Source organism: Coregonus lavaretus, assembly GCF_964263955.1.
Source record: "Coregonus lavaretus genome assembly, chromosome: 8".
NCBI lineage: Eukaryota > Metazoa > Chordata > Actinopteri > Salmoniformes > Salmonidae > Coregonus > Coregonus lavaretus.
This window is the reverse complement of record NC_139995.1, coordinates 30,897,170-30,908,327: the sequence shown is the minus strand read 5'-3', so window position 1 is coordinate 30,908,327 and position 11,158 is coordinate 30,897,170. Positions and strand designations below refer to the sequence as shown.

Sequence of the window (11,158 nt, the reverse complement as noted above, 5' to 3'; positions counted from 1 at the left end):
GGGACAGGACAACTTCACCGCATCAAAGGGACGATGGACGGGGCCATGTACCGTCAAATCTTGGGTGAGAACCTCCTTCCCTCAGCCAGGGCATTGAAAATGGGTCGTGGATGGATATTCCAGCATGACAATGACCCAAAACACACGGCCAAGGCAACAAAGGAGAGGCTCAAGAAGAAGCACATTAAGGTCCTGGAGTGGCCTAGCCAGTCTCCAGACCTTAATCCCATAGAAAATCTGTGGACGGAGCTGAAGGTTCGAGTTGCCAAACGTCAGCCTCGAACCCTTTATGACTTGGAGAAGATCTATAATAATAATATAATATGCCATTTAGCAGACGCTTTTATCCAAAGCGACTTACAGTCCTGCGTGCATACATTTTTTTGTGTATGGGTGGTCCCGGGGATCGAACCCACTACCTTAGCGTTACAAGCACCGTGCTCTACCAGCTGAGCTACAGAGGACCACATGCAGATCTGCAAAGAGGAGTGGAACAAAATCCCTCCTGAGATGTGTGCAGACCTGGTGGCCAACTACAAGAAACGTCTGACCTCTGTGATTGCCAACAAGGGTTTTGCCACCAAGTACTAAGTCATGTTTTGCAGAGGGGTCAAATACTTATTTCCCTCATTAAAATGCAAATCAATTTGTAATATTTTTGACATGCGTTTTTCTGGATTTTTTGTTGTTGTTATTCTGTCTCTCACTGTTCAAATAAACCTACCATTAGAATTATAGACTGATCATGTCTTTGTCAGTGGGCAAACGTACCAAATCAGCAGGGGATCAAATACTTTTTTCCCTCACCAAAAGTATCAAAAGTAAAAGTATAAATCATTTCAAATTCCTTATATTAAGCAAACCAGATGGCACCATTTTCTTGTTTTTTAAATTTACATCTAGCCAGGGGCATGCTCCAACCCTCAGACATAATTACAAACGAAGCATGTGTATAGTGAGCCTGCCAGATCAGAGGCAGTAGGGATCACCAGGGATGTTCTCTTGATAAGTGTGTGAATTAAATCATTTTCCTGTCCTGCTAAGCATTCAAAATGTAACAAGTACTTTTGGGTGTCAGGGAAAATGTATGGAGTAAAAATTAGATAATTTTCTTTAGGAATGTAGTGAAGTAAATGTATAAAGTTGTCAAAAATATAAATAGTAAAGTAGAGTACAGATACCCCAAAAAACGACTTAAGTAGTGCTTTCAAGTATTTTTACTTATTAAGTACTTTACATCACTGCCAGGCCGAAAGATGCACAGGAAAATATTAAATTACTGAACTGTTATGTATAAGGGAAAGACAAAGACAGTTGCCCTGGTGGCTCAACACTACAGGGACATGTTGGTCACAATCAAAATAGTTCTAGAACACGTTAAGAGGTGATAAATCTGTTAATGGGTGGTTATGAGTCAGCCTATAAACAACATGTTTCACTACATTCTCGGAGTGACCATCCACTGATGGCTGGAGGTCAGTGTCCTCAGGTCAATCTTTGGCAGCGGCAGCCATGATGTCAGCCTTGCATGTCAGAAACATTGGGTCATTCGAGCCCTGAATGCTGATTGGCTGAAAGCCATGGTACACTACATGGCCAAAAGTATGTGGACACCTGCTTGTCGCACTTCTCATTCCAAAATCATGGCCATTAATATGGAGTTGGTCCCCCCTTTGCTGCTATAACAGCCTCCACTCTTCTGGGAAGGCTTTCCACTAGATGTTGGAACATTGCTGCGAGGACTTGATTCCATTCAGCCTCAAGAGCATTAGTGAGGTCGGGCACTGATGTTGGGCGATTAGGCCTGGCTCGCAGTCAGCGTTCCCATTCATCCCAAAGGTGTTTGATTGGGTTGAGGTCAGGGCTCTGTGCAAGCCAGTCAAGTTCTTCCACACCGATCTCGACAAACCATTTCTGTATAGACCTCGCTTTGTACACAAGGGCATTGTCATGCTGAAACAAGAAAGGGCCTTCCCCTAACTGTTGCCACAAAGTTGGAAGCACAGAATCGTCTAGAATGTCATTGTATGCTGTAGCGTTAAGATTTCCCTTCACTGGAACTAAGGGGCCTAGCCCGAACCATGAAAAACAACCCCAGACCATTATTCCTCCTCCACCAAACTTTACATTTGGCACTATGCATTCGGGCAGGAAGCGTTCTCCTGGCATCTGTCAAATCCAGATTTGTCCGTCGGACTAACAGATGGTGAAGCGTGATTCACCACTCCAGCCGGAGCTTGGCACTGCGCATGGTGATCTTAGGCTTGTGTGCGGCTGCTCAGCCATGGAAACCCATTTCATGAAGCTCCTGACGTTGCTTCCAGAGGCAGTTTGGAACTCGGTAGTGAGTGTTGTAACCGAAGACAGACGATTTTTATGCGCTTCAGCACACGGCGGTGCCATTCTGTGAGCTTGTGTGGCCTACCACTTCGCGGCTGAGCAGTTGTTGCACCTAGACGTTTCCACTTCACAATAATAGCACTTACAGTTGAATGGGGCAGCTTTAGCAGGGCACAAATTTGACAAACTGACTTGTTGGACATGTGGCATCCTATGACAGTGCCATGTTGAAAGTCACTGAGCTCATCAGTACAGACCATTCTACTGCCAATGTTTGTCTATGGAGATTGCATGGCTGTGTGCTCGATTTTATACACCGGTCAGCAACAGGTGTGGCTGAAATAGCCAAATCCTCTAATTTTAAGGCCGTGTAGTGTATATCAGACCGCATACAACGGGTATGACAAAACATTTATTTTCACTGTTCTAATTACGTTGGTAACCAGTTTGTAATAGCAATAAATCACCTCAGAGGTTTGTGGAATAGGGCCAATATACCACGGCTAAGGGCTGTATCCAGGCACTGCATGTTGCATCGTACGTAAGAACAGCCCTTAGCCGTGGTATATTGGCCATATAACCCATAGAGATCCTATTAAATTAAGTATTCACATTCCTAATTCTATGTGCCAACCTGCTGTTATCGATGCAATGTGAGGTGGGGGATGGGGCTGGAGTTGCAGGTGCATTTTGGGGTTGGACAGTGTTTGGGGGCTGAGCAGGGGATGGTGTGGGTTGAGGTTTAAATAAAATATCTAAATAATGTAAAATAATCCTGAAATTATATCAAATTGAATAAACTGTGATTAAACCCAAACTACACTTAACAAAAAAAAAATCCTGTCTGTCATGAAGCCCTTTTGTGGAGAAAAACTAATTGGCTGTGCCCCAGCCAGTCATGTGAAATCTATAGATTAGAGCCTAATTTATTTATTTCAATTGACTGATTTCCTTACATGAACTGTAACTCAGTAAAATCTTAGAAATTGTTGCATTTTGCGTTTACATTTTTGTTCAGTATAATATTGTATTAGTGCCTTTTAGAGGTAAGATACTTTGCCTTTTAGTGGCAAAAAAGAAAAACTATAAAAAGTTGGTAAACCGTCATTTGCAAAAGGAAAAACAGTGGTGATATTACCTGAGGTACTTCAGAGGTGTATTAAAAATGATTTAAACATGCAATGAGTGCTCCAAAACAGAAACGCTATTAAACAACTTTATATTATTGTCTCATGATATATAATACACTCACATAAATAACTCTTTAATAAAATCCAATGATTAATCAGAATGATTGAAGTTACCTTTCACTGGCCGTTTGAAGAAGCGAAACATTTTCCGCATCAGTGTCATTTCCATGACCTGCCTTCTTTATCGGACAAACACATATGCCTCCCTATCAAGCCCATGAAATGGACCAGAACAGTTCAGGCCAGGGTGTACTCGGCTGGATTGAAAAACTTTCAAAACATTGCAACGTTACACAATCTGAACACATCCCTGCTCTGAGTCTGGTGGCTCATAAAAAGTACATGGACACAGCACCATCTAGAGGTTCATTCTGCAGTAATGTCATTCAATCCTTCCTCACTTAAAACGACATCCATCCCTGAACATTATCGACTATATACAGTGCATTCGGAAAGTATTCAGACCCCTTGACTTTTTCCACATTTTGTTACGTTACAGCCTTATTCTAAAATGGATTAAATAGTTTTCTTCCCTCATCGTGGTTCTCTGTCACAAATACAGCAATCAGAAAAGACAACACAATGTCAAATTAAAATGCTATCCTTTAATAACAGATCATAAAGAAAGAAAGCAGGTTATAGGTCAAATTACGAAAATGGTTCCTTCTCTTTGGTGCCCTCTGAGGGTTCAAAGATCACAGTAATGTCATTAAAGTCTAACACACATTGACGTTGTTTGTGTGTTAGGGTAGATTAATACAGGTGTGTGTCACCTGTGTGAGACAGGTCTGTGAGGATCAAGTAGAATTCTTGTAGAAGGACAGCATGTCATCCAGGCTCTGGGAGGGGGGCTGGATCTGAGGCTGAGGGGGGCACTGGGGACGAGTTTGGGGCTGCGGGGGATACTGTGGGGTGTATTGAGGTGGGTAGTGAGGTGGGGCTGCATACTGGAGGTGAGGTGGAGTGGGATACTGGGGATGAAAGGGTGGAGGTGAAAATTGGGGCTGAAATGGGGAATCAAACTGAGGGTGTGTTTGTGGGGGTGGAGGTGGTGTGTATTGGGGTTGGGGCTGTTGAGAGGTGGGGTACTGAGGTGGGGGTTGAGGGGGGCACTGAGGGGCTGGAGGTGCAGGTGTATTTTGGGGTTGGACAGTGTTTTGGGGCTGAGCAGGGGATGGTGTGGGTTGAGGTTGTGAGGGTACAGGGGTACTTCGCTGGGGTATAGGAGTACTTCTGGGCTGAGGCTGGGACATAGGAGTACTTTTGGGCTTGGCCTGGGGCGGCTCCTTGCGCCCTCCACCCTGCCCCTCTGACCACTTGAAGGCCATTTTGGGTTTGTCCTGCTCCCGTTTGGCCTCTTTCCCATAGCCCTGTCTTTTATTATTGCTGAAGTACGCAGAGGGAGGGGCGAATTCAGACTCCCTCTCATCCCGCCGCCGACTCGTCCACTCGCCAAAAAAGTCCACTAGGAAAGGAACGTGTTGTCATATTGGAAAGAGAAGACAGTTAGTTAATGACTTAACCCCTCCCCCAGGCAGCATACCACTCTTCAGTGTCCCACTGGAGGAAATACCCAGAGATGACAGGCCTTGGTTACACCTAGATCTCTCTTGTTCGACTTTGTTGTGTTATACGTGTTGAGCTAGTGTGGTGGCAGTGATTCATCAATGATCACCATTAATTATAAAAAGACCCATGCCAATTGTGTCAGCCCCAAACAAAGAGTAGCGTTTACCTTTGCCCTTGTCCCACTCTCTGACGTGGGGTACTCCTGGCTTGGTGTCCCTCCTCTCCTGGATCTCCACCTCCACCTTCTTCACTGCAGGGGCCTCTTCAGGGGCTCCATCTGATGGGGGCAGGGGCCCAATCAGGTCCTCCTCCTCTTCTGAGAGAAGTTATACAACCGACAACACTTACAACAGCATTCACTACAGCCCAAAGAATACAGAGCACTATAGTCATAGCCATTAAATCTAGAGTGATCAGTTGTCATTGTCCCGGATGCTGTATTGTTGTGGGAGTTTCCTCTAACCTTGATTGTGTTCAGCTCCCTGGTTGTCCTCAGTTCCATCCAGCTTGGCCTTCTTCATCTTCCTCTGCCTCACCTTGGCCAGCCGAGCGTCCAGCAGAGTCTTCCTCTTCTCCTTCAGCTGCTCCCTCTTACTGCGCTGGTCTGTTGTCTATGAGAAAGAGAAGGAGAGAGAAAGAAAGAAACCTCAATAAATGAACATCGACAATCTGCTTCAAACTCAAGTCATTTAAATGTACTGATAAGTAATATAAGAAGGTCCTAATCTCAGGGGAGGCTGAGAGCAACTCACCTGGTCTCTGAGCATGTCCAGAGTCTCTCTCTGTTTCCTGCGCTGCTCCTGGTCCTGAGAGAATGCAAAGTAGCCCACACCCAGCTCACGGGCCTCTGACGTGGACAGACGGAGAGATAACGGGGAGGAAAAGTAGCAGAGTGAGAGATTGAGGAGGAAGAGGACGGAGATCAGTGAGAGTTGGGAAGAGCACAAGTCAATCCATAATCCACAGAGAATACACCTCTACGGGTTTGCTGTAGAATGTACAGTAAATAGAGTTTGATTTGATGAGTTCACTAGTGTATCTCTGTAACAAGTGTCTTGCTAACCTTGCTCCCTGATGTTCTCATAGTGGATTGGTCCCACAGGTCTGTTCATGGCCTCCTCCTCCTCCCTCTCCCACTCCTGCCTTTGCAGCTCTCTACGCATGTCCTCTGACAGCAGGTCCTTCTCAGCCGGGTCACGTCTGTGTACATAAAAGCAAGCAAGCACACACAAAGGGGGGTGGGGGGGGCACTGTTGGTACTAACATATTCTACTAAAAACAAGCATACATTCATTTTAAGGTTTGATCAGAGTAAAATATACCTTTTTCCCTGAAAATCTTGGTCCATTTTCTTGAACCCTGGTAGGTCTTTCTTCATGCATCTCCGAGATCGTCCCAAAGCATCTACATAGTCCTCCCTAAGTAGAAATCAGTAAACGGCTACTTCAATTCCTAACCCTTGAACACCCAATGGCATCTACAGTCCAATACTGCACTTCTGCTATAGATGAGACATACAGTAGTTTGGGGCTTCCTGTGCTGTAGAGACATTACCATTCCTCGCCTGGGTTCTCAGGGGGTGGGATGGGGGAAGAGCTCTCTTTATCCTCTCTCTCACTCTCTCGTTGGGCATGATTCTCTCTCTTCTTGTCAATAATCTTCTGGGTGAAATCCACCAGGAAAAGTCCCTCTGTCTCCTCATCTGACACATTGGAAAAGAGGATAGTAATTCCCATGTGAGAAATACAAAAGGTATTTGCAGGGCCTTCATGTCAACTTTACATACAGATATGACAGCATTTCTTGTACAATATACCGAATGACATAACACTATACCAGGAAAGTCTCCTTTGGTCATCTGCTCATACAGTTTAGCCTTCTCCTCTAGCTTGCGCCTGCGGGCAAAGAGAGACATGGAAGACAAACAGCAATGATATACTTTTGCTATACTACACAGAAGACCTAATAGAAGGCAGTGATGGTGCAGTAAATATGTTGTCAGTGTGTAGTACATCACTACTTTGTACTCACTTTGCATTGTCAAGGTTGTTCTCTTCCTCTGCCACCAGTTCCACATCTTTCTGTGACCGCTCTAAAACACCCTCATTCTGTTTGCTCCATACATTAGGTTTCTACACAGGGAAAAGAACACAATGGATGTTATATGGATGGTCCTATGTAGCTCAATTGGTAGAGCATGGCGCTTGTAACGCCAGGGTAGTGGGTTCGATCGCCGGGACCACCCATACGTAAACATTTATGCACACTAAGTCACTTTGGATAAAAGCGTCTGCTAAATGGCATATTATATTATGGAGACAAAGTTAGGATATCCTGGTCAAAATGTGTGGTATCCTGTTCATTACATGTCTCTGTCCTGTACAATGTTTAATACATACCTTGATTTTGGGGGCTTTGGCACTAGTTCCAGCATCTTGCACCAATTTTTCATGTTTGAATTGCTCTTGTTTCCTGTAGAGTTCAGCTTTGAGATCAACCAGCTGCAGAGGAGAGTAAAGTATTCTCCATTGAAATTTGTAACATAGCGTTGTGGTCGCCATTTTAGTGTTTAAACTGATAGCAACTAACGTTACCCCCATTTGAATACCCATGAACCTCGACAACAATAGAACATGTTTTTATTTTATTTTTACATTTACTTTGGCTATAACATGGTTAGTTTGCCTACTAACTAATTTGTCAGCAGAAAGTAGCCTAGCTTGCTACGTTAGTGTACTGACTAGGCTAACTAGCTACCGTTAGCTAACTAGCTAGCTATGGTTCACACGCTGCTGACAAGCAAAATTAGAGACCATTTGACAATATGAATTATTCTAAACAACTCACAGATGAAGCAGTTACGGCATATTGCTTTTTCCTTTTATCCATGGTCGATATATTAGCTCACAATCAGCTAGCTAATGAAATGCAAACAATCCACAACTTCGAAGCAGGCATGTTGTTTGGGTCACGTGATAATTTCGGGGGGATGTAGCTAGCTAAGTAGACTCAAGACTTCCACCTATTGGTGCGGACAAAGCAACCTAGCATATATATATTTTTGTATTATTACTTTTATAGATGCTTTCAAGGTTTGCCTAATTTGTTTTGGGTTAATCACATAATGGATTTAGGCTCTTGAATATGCAGTTGATTATGTAATAGAGCACATGTATATCAGACTGCAAGTATAGACAGAGTTAGTTCATTTACTAATGTGATCTTGTAACCAAAAATAGACTATTGCTATGCTTATAATGATGCACAACGTTCGGCCCCTTATAGCTGACAAAGAATGGAATGTTGAGATAATGTGTTCTTGGTATATTTCTGTACACAGGACAGTGAATATGTCTATTGCAGACTCAGGTAATACAGCATGATTCTGTTGATGGACCAGCAAACAGTTGCTCAGGTATGGGTAAACATTCTAAAAGGGTCAAAAGCCCACATGACAGTGTGGTGTCATCATAATGGTATGATTAAAGGTGATAATCAACAAGGACATTTATGTTGCAACTGTGCTATTCATGTTATTTTATCTATTCGAACATATGAACAATCCATCTCTACCTAGATCCATCAACTATGACTGTATTTGCTTTAATGTCCAAACATGCAAGCAATATGTGTTTGGATTCCAAATGTCTCAGAGGGAAATAGCCGAATGGGTATATCAGGTGAAAAGAGACCACAGTCCAACCATATCAATGTCCAAGGTATATCTGGTGAGTATAACAATTCGTTTTCAATAAATAAGATATCAGAAGAGATTATATTTGGGTTTTGGAATCTCAATTAATTTATAGACATGAGTTAATGTATGTCACATTGTGCATATGAATGCTTTGGGTAAAAGCATCACAGTACACAGTGCTTTAAAAATGTTCTTACTTTGTGTTTGGTGAGTTCTCTCTGCGAAGCTCAAACAGCCATCTATCATGTGACTGAAGAGAAACACAGGTCTCATAATTCTGCTGCTGTGTACTCTAGCTCTGTGGGCCAAGTTAGTCAGCGCAGGCTCCAGCTTCCTCAGCCCCTCCCAGAAACCACAGGTAAGACAGGTAATATGTAGCAGACGTGTGTTTGTGTGTAAGGTTTGTGAGTTTTGTGCAAAATGTGTGTGTGTGCATGCGACACTGTCGCAGTCTGGCGAGACATTGAGAGCTTTGCGAGCTGTTTGAGGGTCCTCTTCTCCAGGAGGACAAACACATTACCGTGAGTAATCTCTGCACCAAGAACCAAATCACGCATGAAGTCTGACACAAGAGACTATATGGTGAGTGGCCCAATTCTAAATTGGCCATTAGATCCTACGCCTATGTTTTGAGGGAGCGTGCAATTGGCATGTGCTCTTCATGGATAAATCCCGGTTTCAACTGTACCAGGCAAATGGCAGACAGTGTGTATGGCGTCATGTGGGCGAGCGGTTTGCTGATGTCAACGTTGTCAACAGAGTGCCCCATGGTGGCGGTGGGGTTATGGTATGGGCAGGCATAAGCTACGGACAACGAACACAATTGTATTTTATCGATGGCAATTTTAATGCCGAGATACCGTGATGAGTTCCTGAGGCCCATTGTCATGCCATTCATCCACCGCCATCACATCATGTTTCAGCATGATAATGCCTGTCCCCATGTCGCAAGGATCTATACACAATTCCTGGAAGCTGAAAATGTCCCAGTTCTTCCATGGCCTACATACTCACCAGACATGTCACCCATTGAGCATGTTTGGGATGCTCTGGATCGACACGTACGACAGCGTGTTTCAGTTCCCGCCAATTTCCAGCAACTTCGAACAGCCATTGAAGAGTGGGACAACATTCCACAGGCCACAATCAACAGCCTGATCAACTGTATGCGAAGGAGATGTGTCACGCTGCATGAGGCAAATGGTGGTCACACCAGATACTGACTGTTTTTTATTTATTATTACAGTAGTTACATAGCAAGAATAAAGTAATTTCATGTACATTACATCTAGATAGATAGTACTTATACATTATACATCGTGTTTTTAGTCATAACTACAGTGAGGGAAAAAATTATTTGATCCCCTGCTGATTTTGTACGTTTGCCCACTGACAAAGAAATGATCAGTCTATAATTTTAATGGTAGATTTATTTGAACAGTGAGAGACAGAATAACAACAAAAAAATCCAGAAAAACGCATGTCAAAAATGTTAAGGGGACAGGACAACTTCACCGCATCAAAGGGACGATGGAAGGGGCCATGTACCGTCACATCTTGGGTGAGAACCTCCTTCCCTCAGCCAGGGCATTGAAAATGGGTCGTGGATGGGTATTCCAGCATGACAATGACCCAAAACACACGGCCAAGGCAACAAAGGAGTGGCTCAAGAAGAAGCACATTAAGGTCCTGGAGTGGCCTAGCCAGTCTCCAGACCTTAATCCCATAGAAAATCTGTGGAGGGAGCTGAAGGTTAATAATAATAATAATATGCCATTTAGCAGACGCTTTTATCCAAAGCGACTTACAGTCATGCGTGCATACAGTTTTGTGTATGGGTGGTCCCGGGGATCGAACCCACTGCCTTGGCGTTACAAGCGCCGTGCTCTACCAGCTGAGCTACAGAGGACCACAGGTTCAAGTTGCCAAACGTCAGCCTCGAAACCTTAATGACTTGGAGAAGATCTGCAAAGAGGAGTGGGACAAAATCCCTCCTGAGATGTGTGCAAACCTGGTGACCAACTACAAGAAATGTCTGACCTCTGTGATTGCCAACAAGGGTTTTGCCACCAAGTACTAAGTCATGTTTTGCAGAGGGGTCAAATACTTATGTCCCTCATTAAAATGCAAATCAATTTATAACATTTTTGACATGTGTTTTTCTGGATTTTTTGTTGTTGTTATTCTGTCTCTCACTGTTCAAATAAACCTAACATTAAAATTATAGACTGATCATTTCTTTGTCAGTGGGCAAACGTACAAAATCAGCAGGGGATCAAATACTTTTTTCGCTCACTGTATGCATCTGTTGGTCACAGATACCTTATAAAAAGGTAGAGGTGTGGATCAGAAAACCAGTCAG

General features: G+C 43.6%; 1 protein-coding gene across 1 annotated transcript; it reads right to left on the bottom strand.

Moving 5' to 3' along the window:
• Positions 1 to 4,115: 4,115 nt before the first annotated feature.
• LOC311134208 (coiled-coil domain-containing protein 174-like) lies at positions 4,116 to 8,096 on the bottom strand. The gene is made up of 11 exons (XM_084167818.1): positions 7,947 to 8,096; positions 7,499 to 7,600; positions 7,131 to 7,231; positions 6,936 to 6,994; positions 6,654 to 6,801; positions 6,422 to 6,517; positions 6,163 to 6,299; positions 5,852 to 5,946; positions 5,563 to 5,710; positions 5,266 to 5,415; positions 4,116 to 4,995 (listed from the first exon to the last, which is right to left on the bottom strand). The coding sequence occupies exons 1-11, from the start codon at positions 7,986 to 7,988 to the stop codon at positions 4,328 to 4,330; spliced, it is 1,746 nt and encodes a 581-aa protein (XP_084023944.1). The 5' UTR covers positions 7,989 to 8,096; the 3' UTR covers positions 4,116 to 4,327.
• Between the last annotated feature and the right edge of the window lie 3,062 nt (positions 8,097 to 11,158).